Here is a 20,547-nt window from a genome sequence, read left to right as displayed (position 1 = left end):
TGTTAATGTGTGACTTCAATACATTAGAGATCATGCAATTCTGTACTTTAATTAACACTTCACTTTTCATAACTTATAGACGGCACAAGAAAACTTTATATGGAACTTACCTGTAATTCTTAACAAGCAGGCGAGTGCAGGTAGCAGGATCTAAAGACTGCAAGCTTTCACAGCGTACCAGATCTAGAGGCAAGTTCAGATCTTGTCCCATGGCAGGATTACTCCGTAAAAATCCAATGGTAGAACGTAAATTGAAGGCATGTTCAAAGTATCGTTGAGCTTCACCTTCACTATCCACTGTTGATATGCTATCTAGTTCAGTAACAAAGCTATCTAGTGATTCATCAGATAGCTTCCCCACTTCAAACATGGTTACTGCGTGATTCTTCAACCCCTAAAGTAAAAGTAAATCACACAGTAAACACACACAGAAGGGTACAGCTGATGTCATTAAGTAGTAGAACATGGTGCAAGTAATGCAAACTCTTGACACATATTATTCTTTTATGCAGGACCACTATAAGTGCAACTCCAAAACTGAAATAAATTCTATAAATTGACTTGAGCATACAGAAATGAAGTGTTGAGATGAAAGATGTTTAATAGTTAGAATAGTTAGCTTCATATAACACAAATCAGGGAAAAGAAGAAGAAGAAGAAGAAGAAGAAGATGGAGAGACATTAGTGGAAGCAATAATTTGGGAAAGTAAGTAAAGTGCAAGGACTGACAAAACAGTCAGATGTTGGACAAGAGAATGTAGACAAGGACAGGAAAAGGAAAAAAAATGGATGAGGAACATGAGGTCAGTTGAACAAGGATAATGTGAGAAATCAGTCATGGCCTTAATGGAGGAATGAGCCTGCCCTTCATCTGAAGCATTTGGGGAAATTGATGTAAATTTAAGTTAGGAAGGCTGACTAGGTATTTGAATCTTACATTTCCCGAATCTGAGTTAAATGCCTTAATTGTGGTAGTGAGGAACCCTGGATATTAAGAACAGTAGAAAATAATTAAATCCACATAGCAGAAAATGTTGTGATTGAAGAATAATGAGGCAAAACTATATTGAACATACAGGAACAGAAAGAATTCTATGTCTGTTTGCTCTTGGAATGTCTGTAATGTATTGGAGTAATGCATTCCTACACTTCCAGTTTCTCCAAAAAATGCTGGTTCTTTTGCCATTCTCAATTTCAGTTGATACAACACAATTCATGATAGTGTTCTTATTTTTTTAAACATAACCACTTACTTTATTTGAGCTTGTGGGTTACATACAATACGATATTCCATATTTGTTCCCTAATATTAGAAATTTTGCTGTTTTGTGATTGGCTTATAATATAATTTCCTTGGAAAAAAACCAGATGAAAGCAAGATGTGGTAGGCATTTAGAGCCTTTATTTATGAGTAAAATTTTACCCGTCTTTTTCTTATTTAAAGATGTTTTGGCTAATGTAATGTACCATATTTTCACTGTGCTGACCTATTCCCCAAATATAATAATATATACTGAGGAAAGGATCATTATTTCCAAATCTATATCTAATGGGAGTCTGCCCCCAATCCTGCTATGATCTTCACACTTTCAGCTTTCTTTGAGTATCTTGTACCACTGAATACTGCAAATAGGTAACAGTAACAGTTTATCATCAACTAATACATTTCTACAGTTCTTTCATATTCCATCAACTGAGTCTTACGTCACTTCTTGGTAGAACAACTTCGTAATTATAAATGATAAGCACACTATTGTGTATATTCTACAGTGTACACTATAGAACATACACAACAATAATTTATAAACATTTCATATTTCTCAAGTCTTATTTCAATTTAATCACAATTTCTTGACATGACACATTAACACACCTTATTACCAAAGCCATTAGCTCTATTCAGAATGGTTATGAATGACTCAGTCAAATACTTATTCGTAGCTGAACATTTCTGAAGGCTGAAAATAAAAATAGTTTTCAGACTGACTGTGTGCCACTGTGCAACTGCCACTCCAAAGTTGTCACATTCCTAATATTTCATTTCTCTCTCTTTCTTTACATGTCTACCTGCAATCTCTTTAGATTTGTGTTTCCATCAGCAGATTCTACATATTACCCAAATAATATTATGAAACAAGAGTCTATTGACAGGCATTCTTTCCAAATCCCTCTATCAAAATGTGTAACACAACTTGAGTTTCCAAACCCAGGAGAATTTGCTTTCCGTGAACATGACTGTAAGATATTTTAAACATCAAAAACATGCCTCCATTTGTTGCCATTTAACAAAAGATATTCAACTGCTGATATCCTTCTCTTCCTAACCTGATGTTCAAAAGCATATGCCTCCTAATGACACAACACAGCACTTCAACACTCATGTGATGGGATGCAGTGGACCACACATCGTGCTACTGTGGCTCTCCTATAGTCATCTTACCTGTCATATCTTATTGGCTAAATTATTTCCCCGAATTCCCCAACAGAATCAGAGTATCAAGATACATTTCTCAGATGAGTATGTATGCTGAATAGCTTTGATGGTAGTCATGAAATCATTGTAGATGATGGATTTCTTGGCAGTGATATTTGATATCTTCCTGAGTTCTCAAGGTCAAATGTTGCTCTGCATTATAAATGGTAAATCATTTGGTGAGTTAATTTTCATGATTCCGTTTGTGAACAGCTAAGGTACTCTCCCTGTCATATTTGTCAGTAAAAAATATTATAAGACACCATCAGTGAAGAATGATGTGAAAATTCTCTTTATGTGATCTTTCTCTCTCTCTTAAAAAGTAAAGAACTTCACTTTCGGGGGATATTCAACACTGCCAAATTTTCTGATGACAACTCAATAAAAAAAACCAAGCACAACCACAATTGTCAGGTGCCTAGATGGATACAGCAAACTTATCAATATCACGCTATTTGTTAACTGAATTATAGTGAAACAATTTATACTACATACATGCATGCATGTGACTATACTAGTATCAAAACTGCAAAAGGAAACAGCTACAGATAGTTCAAAATGGTTCAAATGGCTCTGAGCACTGTGGAACTTAACATCTGAGGTCATCAGTCCCCTAGAACTTAGAACTACTTAAACCTAACTAACCTAAGGACATCACACAAATCCATGCCCGAGACAGGTTTCGAACCTGCGACCACTGTGGTCGTGCGGTTCCAGACTGAAGCGCCTAGAACCACTCGGCAACTGCGGCTGGCAGCTACAGATAGTGCTCCACTGTAAAATATCTGTAATAACTGTTACAATTAAATAGCCTACACCACAAGTGCATACCTCAGCAAGAGCAGTATATACATATTAATGAGAAGGTGTAGGTTATTTCGCTTTTAGCAGCTGTTACACATACACTCCTGGAAATTGAAATAAGAACACCGTGAATTCATTGTCCCAGGAAGGGGAAACTTTATTGACACATTCCTGGGGTCAGATACATCACATGATCACACTGACAGAACCACAGGCACATAGACACAGGCAACAGAGCATGCACAATGTCGGCACTAGTACAGTGTATATCCACCTTTCGCAGCAATGCAGGCTGCTATTCTCCCATGGAGACGATCGTAGAGATTTTTTTTTTTTTTTTTTTTTTTTTTTTGTTGTGGTTTTAGGGCGCAAAACTTCTATGGTCATTAGCGCCCAGCCCGTGACTTAAGACAGTAAAAAACCGAAATTTAAAACCAGCAGCAATGGGAACAAAATCAGAAAATTGAAGAAACTAAAAATAGAAGACTGCTTAAAAATCCACTACAGAAAGGGGGTGATTGTCCCCAAAAAAGGCTTCAAATGACTGACGTCATTTCACTGTCACTAATAAACTGTAGAACGCGGTCGGCGGAGCGCGTGTCATCTGCTAAAATCGACGATAGATCAGGCGATAGCTGTAGACGGGAGCGTAACGGATTAAAATAGGGGCATTCAATTAAAAGGTGTCTTACCGTCCACAGCTGAGAGCAGTGGGGACAGAGTGGGGGAGGATCGCCGCTTAAAAGATGTCGATGGCTAAAACGACAATGCCCTATCCGGAGTCTAGCTAAAATTACCTCCTCCCGACGACGCGTTCGGGAGGAAGAGGTCCAAGCGCAAGGAAGGGCTTTCACTTCCCGCAATTTATTACAGGGAAGTGCCGACCAATGGGCATGCCATAATTGAGCAACATGGCGACATAAATCGTTCCGAAGATCGGTGAAGGGAAGCGACTGAATAGCTGGCCGAGGAAGAGAGACTGCGGCCTTGGCCGCTATATCGGCCGCCTCATTCCCACAGATACCAGCGTGTCCCGGGAGCCAGAGGAACGCCACCGAGACGCCCCTCAGGTGAAGCAAGCGCAGACAGTCCTGAATCCGGTGGACCAGAGGGTGCACAGGGTAAAGAGCTTGGAGACTGAGGAGAGAGCTGAGAGAATCTGAGCAGATAACGTACTGTATCCGCTGATGGCGGCGGATGTAGTGGACAGCCTGGAGAACAGCGTAAAGCTCCGCAGTATAAACCGAACACTGGTCGGGAAGCCGAAAGCGATTTGGGGTGTCGCCAACAATATAGGCACTTCCTACACCTAACGATGTTTTCGAGCCGTCGGTGTAAATAAATGTGGCGTCCGTCATTTCTGCACATAGAGCAGCAAATGCCCGACGATAAACAAGTGTAGGGGTACCATCTTTGGGAAATTGACAAAGGTCACGGAGCAGGCAGATCCGGGGACGGAGCCAAGGCGGTGCTGTACCCCAAGTTGTCAGGAAGGTTTTAGGAAAGCGGAAGGAAAGAGAATGGAGCAGTTGACGGAAGCGGACTCCCGGGGGTAGTAGGGAGGAGGGGCGGCCTGCATACCCTACATCAAAGGAGGCGTCGAAAAAAAGGTCGTGGGCTGGATTAGCAGGCATGGAAGACAGACGGCTAGCATAACGACTCAGGAGGACTGCTCGCCGATTGGACAGCGGAGGTTCAGCAGTCTCAGCATAAAGGCTTTCCACAGGGCTAGTGTAAAAAGCTCCAGACACTAAACGTAATCCACGGTGGTGGATAGAGTCGAGACGCCGAAGAATAGACGGCCGAGCAGAGGAGTAGACTATGCTTCCATAATCCAATTTCGAGCGCACTAAGGCGCGATAGAGGCGGAGAAGGACCACTCGGTCCGCTCCCCAGGAGGTACCATTCAGGACACGGAGGGTGTTAAGTGATCGCAGACAGCGAGCCGAAAGATAGGAAACGTGGGAGGACCAGCATAGTTTTCTGTCAAACATAAGACCCAAGAATTTAGCGACGTCTGAAAACGGAAGGTTGACAGGACCTAGATGTAAGGAGGGCGGAAGAAACTCCGTACGTCGCCAAAAATTGACACAAACGGTCTTACTGGGTGAAAAACGGAAGCCAGTTTCGATGCTCCACGAGTGGAGGCGATCGAGACATCCTTGAAGACGTCGTTCAAGAAGGCTGGTCCGTTGAGAGCTGTAGTAGATCGCAAAATCGTCCACAAAGAGGGAGCCCGAGACATCATGAGGGAGACAATCCATAATTGGATTTATGGCGATGGCAAACAGTACAACACTCAGCACGGATCCCTGGGGTACCCCGTTTTCTTGGGAGAAAGTACGGGAGAGAGTAGTGTTCACCCGCACCCGAAAAGTGCGCTCTGCCATAAATTCGCGAAGAAAAAGGGGCAGCCGGCCTCGAAAGCCCCAAGAGAACAGTGTGCGGAGGATGCCTGTCCTCCAACAGGAATCGTATGCTCTCTCCAGATCAAAAAATATTGCTACCGTTTGGCGTTGCCGGAGAAAATTGTTCAAGATATAAGTGGAGAGAGCGACAAGATGGTCAACTGCAGAACGATGCTTCCGAAATCCGCATTGGGCTGGTGTTAAAAGGCTGCGGGATTCCAGCCACCAAGCTAAACGGTAATTCACCATACGCTCCAAAACCTTACAGACACTACTCGTGAGAGAAATGGGGCGATAGCTAGAGGGGAGATGTTTGTCCTTTCCAGGTTTCGGAACGGGAACGACAATAGCTTCCCGCCACCGTCTGGGAAAGGTGCTGCCGGTCCAAATTCGATTATAAAGGCGAAGGAGGTAACGCAGACTATGGGTGGATAAATGCAGCAACATTTGGACATGGATACCATCCGGTCCTGGGGCGGAGCAGCGAGAAGATGAGAGGGCATGTTGGAGTTCCCGCATGGAGAAAACAGTATTGTAGCTTTCGTGATTTTGGGAGGAGAAAGCAAGAGGTCGCACTTCCGCTGCACGTTTCTTCGGGAGAAACGCTGGCGGGTAATTTGAAGAGCTCGAAATCGCAGCAAAGTGCTGACCCAACGAGTTAGAAATGGCGACGGGGTCCACTAAGGTATCATGCGCGACAGTGAGCCCAGAAACCGGGGAGAAACTAGGCGCGCCTGAGAACCGTCGAAGCCGACTCCAAACTTCCGAGGAGGGAGTGAAGGTGTTAAATGAGCTAATAAAGAATTTCCAGCTTGCCTTCTTGCTATCGCGGATGACGCGACGGCATCGCGCACGGAGCTGCTTATAGCGGATACAGTTGGCCAAAGTAGGATGGTGACGGAAAATGCGAAGAGCACGTCGCCGCTCACGTATTGCGTCACGGCATGCCTCGTTCCACCAAGGAACTGGGGGGCGCCGGGGCAATTCGGAGGTGCGTGGTATTGAACGTTCCGCAGCTGTAAGGATAACGTCGGTAATGTGTGTGACCTCATCGTCGACGCTGGGAAAGCGACGGTCATCGAATGTCGCGAGAGACGAAAAAAGTGTCCAATCGGCTTGGGCAAACTTCCAGCGTCGCGGGCGCATATATGGCAGTTGAGGCTGCAGTCTGAGGACACATGGAAAGTGGTCACTCGAGTGTGTATCATCAAGGGCGAACCATTCGAAGCGCCGAGCTAGCGGAACAGTACCGACCGCAAGGTCCAAATGAGATAAGGTTGTCGTGGAGGCAGACAAAAATGTGGGGACCCCAGTGTTGAGGCAAACTAGATCCGCTTGGTGGAAGACGTCTAGCAATACGGAGCCACGTGGACAAGGGTGTGGAGATCCCCAAAGCGGGTGGTGGGCATTGAAGTCCCCAACCAGCAAATAGGGGGGTGGAAGCTGACCAAGAAGATGAAGGAGATCAGCTCGTGCCATTGGTGTGGACGATGGAATGTATACAGTACAAAGAGAGAACGTGTATCCGGAAAGTGAAAGACGGACGGCGACAGCTTGGAAGGAAGTGTTTAAGGGGATTGGGTGATAATGGAGAGTATCACGGAGAAGAATCATGAGTCCTCCATGGGCTGGAGAGCCTTCAACAGAGGGGAGATCATATCGGACAGACTGAAAATGAGGGAGAACAAAGCGGTCATGGGGACGCAGCTTTGTTTCCTGAAGACAGAAGATGACCGGCGAGTAGGAGCGTAAGAGGACTGACAATTCATCCCGATTGGCTCGAATGCCGCGGATATTCCAGTGGATAATGGACATGGGGTGAAAAGAGAATGGAGGAATGGGACCAAAGTTGCTGTCAACTCAAAGACTGCTCGGAGCTAGCAACCGACAGCATGGAATGGCATTCAGCCGAAGGCAGAAGATCCTGATCCATAAGTTGGTCAGGAGCAGTCCCTGCCACCAGCGATCGGCCGGTTGACCGGCCACCAGCAGTGCGCCTCGGCGACACAGAAGATGGCCGAGGGCGATTTCCGCCAGGTGGTGCTGTAGAGGGGGCACGCCTTGGCGCAGAAGGAGAGGAACTGGGTTTCTTTGTAGCCTTCTTGGAAGAATGTTGTTTAGAGGAAGGAGGAACCGATGGTTGTGAAGCTGCAGTTCGTAAAAACTCTTCACGAGTATGCTCTTTTTTCGAAGACTTGGCGTCCGACTTGTGGGCTCGAGATGTAGCAGAACCCGACGAAGGGTGAGCCATAGAGTGGGCAGGCGAAAGTGGTGAGGTTGAACGAGCGATCTTTGCGCTGGCCGATCTGACGACCGTGGTACTAAAGGTGAGGTCGCAAGTCTGCGTGGCCGCCTCCTTTGTTGGCCGAGGAGAAGCAAGGACAGTGCTGTATTTTCCTGTCTGAGGCACGGTGGGCTTGCGACTGGCGAATAATTTTCGAGCAGCAAAAGTCGACACCTTTTCCTTCACCCTTATTTCCTGGATGAGCTTCTCATCCTTAAAAACGGGGCAATCTCGAGAGGAAGCAGCGTGGTCACCCATACAATTGATGCAGCGAGGGGATGGAGGTGGACAAGCACCCTCATGGGCATCCGTGCCACACGTAACACATTTGGCTGGATTGGAACAGGACTGGCTGGTGTGATTGAACCGCTGACATCGATAGCAACGCGTAGGGTTTGGGACGTAAGGGCGAACGGAAATTATCTCATAGCCTGCTTTGATTTTCGATGGGAGTTGAACTGTGTCAAATGTCAAGAAGACAGTGCGGGTTGGAATGATGTTCGTGTCAACCCGTTTCATTACTCTATGAACTGCCGTGACGCCCTGGTCAGACAGATAGTGCTGAATTTCTTCGTCAGACAATCCATCGAGGGAGCGTGTATAAACGACTCCACGCGAGGAATTCAAGGTACGGTGCGGTTCCACCCGGACAGGGAAGGTGTGGAGCAGAGAAGTACGCAGCAATTTTTGTGACTGGAGGGCACTGTGTGTTTCTAACAACAGGGTGCCATTCCGTAATCTGGAACAAGACTTTACAGGACCTGCTATTGCGTCGACTCCTTTCTGAATAATGAAAGGGTTGACCGTGGAGAAGTCGTGACCTTCATCAGACCGAGAAACAACAAGGAACTGTGGCAACGATGGAAGAATCGTCTGTGGCTGAGACTCAGTATGCTTACGTTTGTGACTAGACTTAGTGGAAGGTGAGGAAACCATTGCGGAAGAATCCCCCATGATTACCGGCGTCTCCGATGGCGCGCTCCTCCCTTGTGGGGGCCCTCTCTGAGGGCACTCCCGCCTTAGGTGATTGTTCACACCTCAGGTCACACCTCCCGACAAACGGACGGAGGGACCAATCGGCATTTTCGGAAGGTATCAGCTCGGGTAATCACCCCTCCCTGGGCCTGACCGTTACCAGGGGGTACGCACGTGTCCTACCTGTCTACCCGGGGCGGGGAATTACGCGTTACCCCGTCACCGGCTACGCACGAAGGGCGTGGGTCGGCCTTCAGACACGCACAGGGAGGAAGAAAGAGAAAGGGAAGGGAAGGAAGAGAGGTCTCAAACGCCGCAGCGGAGAAAAGAGAAAGAGAAGAGGTAAGGAAAAGAGAAGGACAAAGGAAGGAAAAAGACAGAGAAGGACAAAGGAAGGAAGAAGACATAAAAGCAAGGAAGGCAAGAAATGCAGTACATTTACGAGCGTCCGTCTCCGGACGTAGGCACAAACCATACTCCCAGATGGGGAGAAAGAGAAGGAAAGAGCCAGAGGTGAGGGGAGGAGGGGCGAAGATAGGGATGGGGAAGGATGCGGAATGGGAAGGTATGCAGCCCGGAAAGGAAGGAAGGCCACATTAGCTCGGGGTCCCGTGCTCGCTACGCACGTATCCACAAAAGAGTTGTGGACCCCCTGGGGGGACGATCGTAGAGATGCTGGATGTAGTCCTGTGGAATGGCTTGCCATGCCATTTCCACCTGGCGCCTCAGATGGACCAGCGTTCGTGCTGGACGTGCAGACCGCGTGAGACGACGCTTCATCCAGTCCCAAACATGCTCAATGGGGGACAGATCCGGAGATCTTGCTGGCCAGGGTAGTTGACTTACACCTTCTAGAGCACGTTGGGTGGCACGGGATACATGCGGACGTGCATTGTCCTGTTGGAACAGCAAGTTCCCTTGCCGGTCTAGGAATGGTAGAACGATGGGTTCGATGACGGTTTGGATGTACCGTGCACTATTCAGTGTCCCCTCGACGATCACCAGTGGTGTACGGCCAGTGTAGGAGATCGCTCCCCACACCATGATGCCGGTTGTTGGCCCTGTGTGCCTCGGTCGTATGCAGTCCTGATTGTGGCGCTCACCTGCACGGCGCCAAACACGCATACGACCATCATTGGCACCAAGGCAGAAGTGACTCTCATCGCTGAAGACGACACGTCTCCATTCGTCCCTCCATTCACGCCTGTCGCGACACCACTGGAGGCGGGCTGCACGATGTTGGGGCGTGAGCGGAAGACGGCCTAACGGTGTGCGGGACCGTAGCCCAGCTTCATGGAGACGGTTGCGAATGGTCCTCGCCGATACCCCAGGAGCAACAGTGTCCCTAATTTGCTGGGAAGTGGCGGTACGGTCTCCTACGGCACTGCGTAGGATCCTACGGTCTTGGCGTGCATCCGTGCGTCGCTGCGGTCCGGTCCCAGGTCGACGGGCACGTGCACCTTCCGCCGACCACTGGCGACAACATCGATGTACTGTGGAGACCTCACACCCCACGTGTTGAGCAATTCGGCGGTACGTCCACCCGGCCTCCCGCATGCCCACTATACGCCCTCGCTCAAAGTCCGTCAACTGCACACACGGTTCACGTCCACACTGTCGCGGCATGCTACCAGTGTTAAAGACTGCGATGGAGCTCCGTATGCCATGGCAAACTGGCTGACACTGACGGCGGCGGTGCACAAATGCTGCGCAGCTAGTGCCATTCGACGGCCAACACCGCGGTTCCTGGTGTGTCCGCTGTGCCGTGCGTGTGATCATTGCTTGTACAGCCCTCTCGCAGTGTCCGGAGCAAGTATGGTGGGTCTGACACACCGGTGTCAATGTGTTCTTTTTTCCATTTCCAGGAGTGTATGTTGCAGTGGAGTACTATCTGTAGCTGCTGATTTTTACAGTTTTAATACTAGCATAGTCACATCCACATGTATGATGTAAATTAGTTCAGTATAATTCAGTTAAAGAATATTTTCATACTGATATGTTCTCTGTATCTACCTAGGAGTCTGAAGATGGTGGATTTTATCACTAAACCCAGCTGCAAATTAATAAAACTAATACACACAGCTGATTGTGTTGTTGCTACACATAAATTAGGAACAGCCACTGACCCATTATCCAATAAAAGATTGAGTGTAGACTTATTTGCTGTTCTCCTGAATTTCAAACATTCATCTACAAACTAACGATGATAAATAACTATTTCATTTGTTGTGTTACTCAACAGGAAGATACATGCATCTACGATTTTTTAAAATTATAGATCATATTTTTGAACTCCCATTACAAACTTTGATGACTTTTAGTTGAAACTGAGTAGGTACTTTCGAAACAGTAACATTTCCAGGTCACTGAAACATAAAAATGTAGTGTAATGTACTCCCCTCCCCCACACCTCCTACATGAAAGAATGATAGTAATTTACTGTGTGTCTTAACTATAGCTTTCGTAACCATCTACTGTAGTAACAATACCCAATGCTAGTAGCTGTTGTTGTTGGCAAACATGACGCTGGTGAACAGTTAAAGTAGATCTACTAAGTGACACAAATATGCAGTTCATTTTGAAGACCCCGTAGCAACTGAGCATTACTATTAATAGGAGATAACATCAGTCTGATGTAATAAAAGACACAAATACATGCAGTCAAAGTGCATTAACTAACTCATTAACCATAATTCTATGCCAATTAAAACATTCCACACTGCATCATCAGACCATGCAGAATCAAGTAAAGCGATGATCACAAATAAAATTTTTTTCACTAGTCAGGCAAACAGAGGGTCAGCATGTCAGTTCCATTCATGATCTGCATCCTCAAAAGGAATTGAACCTAAGATCTTACTGTTTGAAGTAAAAATGTTATCGAAGAGTTATTGGTTGAGAAGACAAAATACTGAGTTATCAGTTAAACACTGTCTCTTTTGTGGCAGCTTCTGGCTTATAAAAGAAAACATTATCAGCAAACTGAAAGGAAACAAACGTGCTCTTAAACCGTGTCATGCTTATTTCAAGGAAGTATTCAAACACTGGGGATTTCTAATTGCTTATAACACAGTATAATAGTTTTATGGTGAAATGCACATTATTTTAAATTATTGGTGCACCCCACATTCCCAACCATATAGTTTCTTTTCAACTTCCAGGGTTGTTAGGGACATTAAATGATGACAGAAAATATTATTCTTTCATTGGGAATAATGGCACTGACATTTCTCCAGCCACACACTCTTTACCTGAACTAATCTGTGGATAAATTAGAGGCAGCACTCACTGGAGATAAGTTGCCCATCATGAGGAATGCAGTTAGTGTTGAATCAAACATGAAGGCAATGCGCATACTTCGTGGCTGGTTTGATAAGAAGGCTGCTTCGGCCTCTTCTGTACCACTTGATGCATCATCAGTGGGCGTTGTAACTGCTTCACTAAATGGCGAAGTCAGGTCAAGAGGTACTGGTTCTACTGATATGCTCCTGGAAATAACACTAAAGCTTAATCTTTGTGCAAAATATTTCTACATTACATTAATACACAAATGAAATGCACACACGCACACACACAGAGTCACATCAGAACCAACGTCAAGTCCAAATCTGAAAGCAAAGTCAATAATGAAGTACAAAACTTACCACTGAATGCATGTTTACTACAGATACCAATATACAAACAGAAGAGAGCTGCCTCCTGGCCAAAGAGTGCTGCTACTGAATATTCCAGAATATACAAACATAAGAAATTTCATATATCTTCTAGAAATGATAAATACTAAAGAACTAGTATTTGCTAGTGATTGCATTTGAACTAGTTACACACAGCACACCAGCCAGTAATGCTAATTGCTACTCCACAGTGCTTGCAGCACAGCTCATGGCATTGCTCCTTCTCATGGAGAAACACAACAACCTGCTCCTTCAGAAGTTCCCAACTGAGCCGATTACAGCAACCTATATCTAGATCTAGATCCTGTGTTGCAGGGCTGGATGATTATCTTGTTGGGGTCACGCTGTCACATCCTACTCACTATGATGAACATCAAAGGTAATCCCACCTGTCGAAGCTTAGCAATCAACAAGCAAGCCTTCAGTTTTCTTGAACGAGAAGCCCACATCAATCCGTGCCTCATGACTGTAGTAATGTTTCATATGGGGGAGATGGACAACGTTTCTACATTTTTGTCTTCCTGATGAAGTGTCATAATTGACAACTTTGTATATGATGGCCGATAAACAATGAAGGATATGATGCAGCTCAAAATAGCATTTTAGTAACTTTTCCCATACTCACACTTTCCATGTAGATGTAAAGCCCTATATCAAGTCTCCTGCACTGTATCTGTTTGGGCAGTGTTTTATGTTATTGCATTCTTGATCCTTCTCGTGGGCATCTACGGAACAGAATGTGGACCAGCTGTCTTCCTTCTTTGGTTCTAGTGATGAGGAGTTTCAACGTAGTCATCCTGGATATCATCTTGTCGAAAGGGGAGCAGTGCATCCATTCTCATTTTAGCCTTGCAACCATGGAGCAGAAAGAATAGTGTGAATCTTTTAATGTCTTGCTTTGCTGTATTATACACAAATGTTATATCAGACAGTACTGAATACCAATACCTCCGACATCAATGTTCACTGAGGGCATATCTGCCAACATCTTATTAAAGTGTTCTGTGACGTCATTTGTGTGTGGCAGGCAGTAGACATTTTGTAGGTGATATTGCAATGTGAAATTACTTCTGATACTAGTCTCGACTGGAAACCATATTCATGAACAGAGACAATCGCATAGCACCCTCTGTTTTTCTAAATGATGTATTCCAGAAAGTTTCCGGAGCTTCAGCAGATGGTACTACACACATCAAAAAAAGTTTTACACCACCCCGGTTCCCAGAACTCCTGAAGATAGACCTTGACTGTGGGTATTGTATCATGGACACAGCCCGTTTGACTGTTCAGAGATGTCACTAAACCCACCCACAGATGTAAACAACCATGAGCAGTGCCTTACATGGAGGAGGTCCGACAGCCGACCAGTTCCAGTCATTCAACCAGGAAGGAGGTACACGGCTCGTGTTGTCTGTAGTTCAACCATGCCTAGACGGTCAGTACCGTGGTTCGATCGTGTCCACATTGTTACTTTTGCCAGGAAGGGCTCTCAACAAGGGAAAAGTCCAGACATCTTGAAGTGAACCAAAGTGATGTTGTTCAGACATGGAGGAGATACAGAGAGACAGGAACTGTCAATGACATGCTTCGCCCAGGCCGCCAAAGGGCTACTACTGCAGTGAATGACCGCTACCTATGGATTATGGCTCATAGGAACCCTAAAGGCAATGCCACTACATTGAATAATGCTTTTCATGCAGCCACAGGACGCCGTGTTACGACTCAAACTGTATGCAATAGGCTGCATGACGCGCAACTTCACTCCTGACGTCCATGGCAAGGTCCATCTTTGCAACCACGACACCAGGCAGCACAGTACAGATGGGCCCAATAACATGCTGAATGGACTGCTCAGGATTGGCATCACGTTCTCTTCACCGATGAGTGTCGCATATGCCTTCAACCAGACTATTATCTGAGATGTGTTTGGAGGGAACTCGGTCAGGCTGAACAGCTTAGACACACTATCCGGTGAGTGCAGCAAGGTGGAGGTTTCCTGCTGTTTTAGGGTGGCATTATGCGGGGCTGACATACACCACTGGTGGCCATGAAAGGCACCGTAATGGCTGCACGATACGTGAATGCCATTCTCTGACTGATAGTGCAACCATATCAGCAGCATATTGGCGAGGCATTCGTCTTCATGGACGACAATTCTTGCCCCCATCGTCCACATCTTGTGATTGACTTCCTTCAGGGCAACGACATCGCTCGACTAGAGTGGCCAGCATTGAGCATGCCTGGGATAGATCGTTGTTGAGGAGTGGGACAACCTGGACCAACAGCGCCTTGATGAACTTGTGGATAGTATGCCATGACGAATACAGGCATGCATCAATGCAAGAGGACAGGCTACTGGGTATCAGAGGTACCTGTGTGTACAGCAATGTGGACCACCACCTCTGAAGGTCTCCCTGTATGGTGGTACAATGTGCAATGTGTGGTTTTCATGAGCAGTAAAAAGGGCAGAAATGATGTTTATGTTCATCTCTATTCCAATTTTCTGTATAGGTTCCAAAACTCTCTGTTGCAAAACTTTTTTTGATGTGTGTACTTTGCTGCCCTCATAATGACTGAGATAGTTGGGGCACACTATTATCCAACAATTTCCAGGAACCTTCACAAGAGGGCGATTTCACTCTGATCGAATGGTGATGCTGCAGACAGATTTGATATGATATGCCCTAGAGGTAATTGCAGCATGTGCTTCTTTACAGTGGCACACACAGTGTACCAGATTGGTAGAGACCTGGCCAATGATACCTATATCTGTTCAGTCCAGAGTCTTCAAGATTCTCAGGTTGACCAGATGTCAAAACGCCATGGAAATACTTCAGTACTGCTGGCTGTAAATGAGCTGGGACACAAGCAACAATTTCCGCGTCACTAGATCATAATTCCTCTTATACAATGTTCTGTCTAAATATTGGAATTGTCTTTTGTGTTGTTCCTCATTTTTAAAGCTTTTACAGGTTTCAGCAATGTTGGAACTTCCCCCTGTTCAGCATCAAAGTAATTTAATGCAGTGATTACTGAGATTTCATTCACACTGATGTGTTCGTCTAAAGGATTCCTTGAAACGCAATTGGTGTCCTTGCATTTGTGTTCAGTTTTGTATATCACTGTGACACTGTACTCCTGAAGCCTTAGCACTACTCTTACCAGTTGACGTGACAAATCCTTCATGCTAGTTAGCCATCATAGAGACTGGTGGTCTATTACAATGGCAAATAGTTTGTCAAATTATTAGAGATGGAACTTGATGGCCCAAACAACAGCAAGGCACTCTTTTTCGGTTGCAGATAGTTCATTCCAGACTTGGAGAGTACTCTGAAAGCATAAGCCATCACAATTTCAGTACCTTTCTGAATCTGGAGAAGAACTGCACCTACCCCATAACCACTAATGTCGGTATGAAGTTTCATCTCAGAATTGTTATCATACAATGCTAGGACTGGAGATGATGTCACCACCTCCGAAGGACAAGAAAAGATCTTTCTTGCACCTCATTCTGAGAAAATTTGTCATCTCCATGCAGCAGTTCTTGAAAGGGACGTGCATTATTACAGAAGTTCTTCAGCAATCACCAGTAGTACGAGCACGTTCCAAGAAAACTTCTTGCATTGCAAACAACTAGGGTCATGCGCGCCCATGTCAAAACTGTAAAACACAAAGACAAGAAGAGTTAATGATGACTACACGTCAATCCCTACTGACGGAAGAGAAGACAGCTAAAAACAGGGATGTGGAGAAAGGTCTATAAAATATGCCATAGAGAAATGGAGGTCCAGACAGCCCACATATCATTTGCCAAAACAGCCAATAACTCAGATGGCAAACACAGATGGGAATGTGAGCGGTCAAAAAAAAAAAAAGGGCATTCTGTCAGGAAATGGTGGACAGTTAAAAGTTTGGTGCAATGTGCACAAAGTGGTGATGGAGCACCACTTATCAAATGGTGATTGCTAAAAAGGCAGTGCCCAATACACAACCTAGTTAGAATAATATATTCACGGCAAGAGTGCTGAGATGAGGTCATCCAAGCCACAGGGAGAGGCTTAATAACCCAGAGCTTGTTCCCATGAAGGGAGGGCCAGTGGTGATGCCAAAGTGACAGTACCTGCTGACAGATGGCAACACAGAGATCATCGGAGGGAGTGTACAAACTAACAGGCTAAGGTACAAGAACTGCAGCCTTGGCAGCAGCATCAGCGGCCTCATTTCCTGTCAGACTGATGTGACCAGGAACCAACATAAACATCACAGTGGCTCCATCAAGAATGAGCAAGTGACAGCTTTCCTGGACCCGTTGCACTAAGTGATGGATGGTGTGCAACACACAGAGGCTTTGAAGGGCACCAAGAGAGTCGAGCAGATGACAATTGAAAAGCCTGTATTTCCAGATATACTGCATGGCCTGAAACAGGGTAAATAGCTCTGCTGTAAATACTGAGCAGTGTTCCGGAAGCCAATGCCAAAAAATGTCGGTGCCAATGACAAAGGCGCACCTGACATCAGAGTCAGTCCCACAGCCAGTAGTATATACAAAGGTACTACCGCGAAATTCCGTATGAAGGTCATGAAACTGAAGATGATAAAGTGAAGATGGAGTAGTGTCCTTAGAAAGCGAATGAAGGCCAAGGTGAACACAGGCCATTGCATGAAGCCAAGGTGGTAAAGGGTTCACACCCACTGGGAAAGTTGCAGGGAGCGACAAGTTAAGCTGCCGGAGCAAGAGCCGAAAGCGAACTCAATGAGGTAATGAGAAGAGGGATGCACCCCATACTGGCAATCAAAGGAGTCATTGAGGAAGGAAGCATAGGACGGGTGGCCATGCATGGCAGACAAATGGCATGCATATCTGTTGAGGAGAAAGTCACGGCAGTAGGACAGCGATAGTTCGGCAGCTTCTGCACACAGACTCTCAACCAGGCTAGTGTAAAAGGCACCAATGGCCAAATGGATGCCATGATGGTGGATAGTATTGAGACGGCACAAGAGGGACAGATATGCAGATGCATAAATGAAACATCCATAGTCTAGTTTTGAACAGACAAGGGACCAGTACAAACGGAGGAGGGTGTTTCGATTTGCACCCCAGGAAGTACCACTGAGGACCCGTAGGACACTGAGGGACCACATACAGTGGGCAGTCAGGTAAGACATGTGGGAGGATGAAGAAAATTTCCTATTACGCACGAGCCCCAAGAATGACATAGTTTCAATGAAAAGAAGAACGAGGGGCCCAAGATGTAAAGATGGTGGAAGAAACCAACCACGCTGCCAGAAATGCATACAAACGGTTTTGTCAATGAAAAGTGGGCAGGAGATGCCCGGCGGGACACAGGCCATTATAGGGCTAATGGCGATAGCAAAGAGGATGACGTTCTGGACGGAATCCTGAGCCACACTGTTTTCCTGAATAAAGGTGTCCGACTAGGCAGAACCCACACGGACCTTGAAAACTCGGTAAAATTCCTGCAAGAAACAGGGCAAGTGGCCACAGAAGCCACATGTGTAGAGAGTACGGGGGATACCAGTTCTCCAGCAGGTGTTGTAGGCTTTCTCCAAGTAAAAAAAAAAACAGCCACAGTCTGGGATTTCAACAGAAAACCATTCATTATGTGGGTGGAAAAAGTGATGAGATGGTCAACTGCAGAATGTCGTGCTCAAAATCCACACAGTGCAGTGGTTACTAAATTGCGAGACCTGAGCCACCATGCCAGCTGGGCATGAATCATAAATTCCATCACCTTGCAAACACAGCTGGTGAGAGAAATAGGGTGATAGCTAGAAGGAAGGTGTTTGTCCTTACTGGGTTTAGGTATGGGAATGACAGTGGTTTCACACCAGCATTTGGGAAACTTGCCCTCTGCCCAGATGTGGTTGTATGTATTACGCAGAAAGTGCTTGCCAGCAAGAGAAAGGTGCTGCAACATCTGAATGTGAACAGCTTCTGGCCCTGAGGAGGAGGATCGGGATGAAGTGAGAGTGTCTAGTTCCCTCATAGTAAAGGTGGCAATGCAGCACTCACAATTCAGAGAAGCAAAGGGTATCGCCCAAGTCTCCTCCACTTGTTTCCAATGGAGAAAGGCAGAGTGATAGTGGGAGCAGCTCTTAATCTCCAAAAAAATGGCAGCCCAAGGTGTTGGAGGCAGCAATAGGATCCACGATGACATTGTCTGTTACTGTCAGGGTAGAAATTGGGGAATGGATCTTGGTCCCAGAGAGCCCTCACAGGTTGGTCCACATAATGGAAGAGGGAGTGGAACTGTTAAAAAAAAAAAAGAACTCACACACAAGGAAATGAAATCCAGCTAGCGTTTTTGCTATCCCGAAGAACGCGACAACACTGTGCAAGCATCTGTTTATAACGAATGTAGTTTTCCGTCGTAGGATGACAGTTAAAAACACAGAGAGCACGTCTCTGCATGTGAATTGCATCACAGCATGCCTCAGTCAACCAAGGGGCCAGGACACATGGAAAAGAAAAGGTGCAAGGAATGGAACGTTCTGCAGCGTTTAAGGTTAACGTTTGTAAGATACTCCACCTGGTCATCACAACTGGGGAAATCTTGTTTGTCGAAGGTCACCAGGGAGGAGTAAAGCCTCCAGTTGGCCTTAGTAAGCTGCCATTTGGGTGTGTACGAAGGTGGGGTATGAGTCAGCAAACGGACAGCACACTGCAAATGGTCGCTCGTGTATGTGTCAGAGAGAACAGACCACTCGAGATGATGGACAATGCAGGATAGGTCCAAATAGGAATATGTGACAGAGGAGTCTGAAAGGAACGTGGGCGCTCCTGTGTTAACGCTGAAGGTGTTAAGCTGGGTAAGGTCAGCCAAGAGGGCACCTCTCAGACAGGTTCTGCAAGGAGCCCGAAGGGGATGGTGGGCATTAAAGCCACCGAGCAGCAGAAAGGGTTGAGTTAGCTGCCCAATAAGCTGGAGGAAGTTTGCCCTGGTGACATCGAATGATGGAGGGATGTAAACAGTACAAAGCGAAAAGGTTAAGTGAAGAAGGAAAAGGTGAACTGCAACAGCCTGAAGACAGGTAGTGAGGAAAATGGGTTGACTATGAACATCATCCCATATGAGCGGCATGACTCCCCCATGAGATGGAATGCTGACTTCAGGTGGAAGATCAAACCAGACTAGGAAGAAATGTGAAAGCTCAAAGTGGTCATGAGAATGCAATTATGTTTCCTAAAGGCAGATAACAATTGGATATTGTGATTCTAAGAGCAGCTGTAAATCCTCTTTGTTGGATCAAAGGCCATGAACGTTCTACTGGAGGAGAGTCATGACAAGGAAGAAATGAAGGGGTGTCGCCTCAGCAGCTGCCAAGAGCCAGCCTGTGAAGACTCGCTGCTACTTAGCACAGAGGCAGGAGGATCCTGCTCCATTGTGTCTACAGAAGCATCGGCTTTCTTCTGCTGTCAGCTTGCGGAGTCCAGCACAGAAAAATAGTTGGTGGTGCGCACTGGTGACACAGAGGCCAGCCGGGCGAGGGTATCACGTGGTGACACCATCGAAGAGGATGATCTAGTCAGCGAGGGAGAAGACAATTTGTCTTTGTTTCACTTCTTCAAGCCTTTCTGGTTACCAGAGGAAGACTCGGGTGTTGGTTGGCTGGAGGGATGTAGGAAGTCTTCACGAGAGTATTACTTCTGTCTTTTCCAGCCTGCCAGTTGTGCAGCTGGTGACTTCACCCAGTGAGGTGAGAGTTTGATGGCTTTTGGCACAGCTGGACAAAGAGATGGTGATGTTACCATGACACTAGGCGATTTCACAACCTCAGAGCTGAATTTGAGGTCACATGTCTGGGTGGCCATGTCCTTCATGGAGCGAGATGCAGCAAGAACAGTACAGTAAGTGCCAGACACTACAATGCAGAGTTTGCAACTTGCCAATCACTTGCGAGTGACCA

At 46.1% G+C, this 20,547-nt stretch overlaps 1 protein-coding gene across 1 annotated transcript in view; it reads right to left on the bottom strand.

The window, feature by feature from the left end:
- LOC126183427 (protein FAM91A1) overlaps positions 1 to 20,547 on the bottom strand; it is a 182,895-nt gene that overhangs the window by 62,032 nt on the left and 100,316 nt on the right. The window contains exons 7-8 of the mRNA XM_049925401.1: positions 12,234 to 12,432; positions 111 to 394 (exon numbers count right to left, since the gene is read on the bottom strand). Coding sequence (XP_049781358.1) covers positions 111 to 394; positions 12,234 to 12,432 — 483 coding nt within the window. The remainder of the gene's footprint in view (positions 1 to 110; positions 395 to 12,233; positions 12,433 to 20,547) is intronic.

This window comes from Schistocerca cancellata, chromosome 4, assembly GCF_023864275.1.
Source record: "Schistocerca cancellata isolate TAMUIC-IGC-003103 chromosome 4, iqSchCanc2.1, whole genome shotgun sequence".
NCBI classification, from domain to species: Eukaryota; Metazoa; Arthropoda; class Insecta; order Orthoptera; family Acrididae; genus Schistocerca; species Schistocerca cancellata.
Note: the sequence above shows the minus strand (reverse complement) of the source record. Positions and strands in the feature narration are given on the sequence as shown.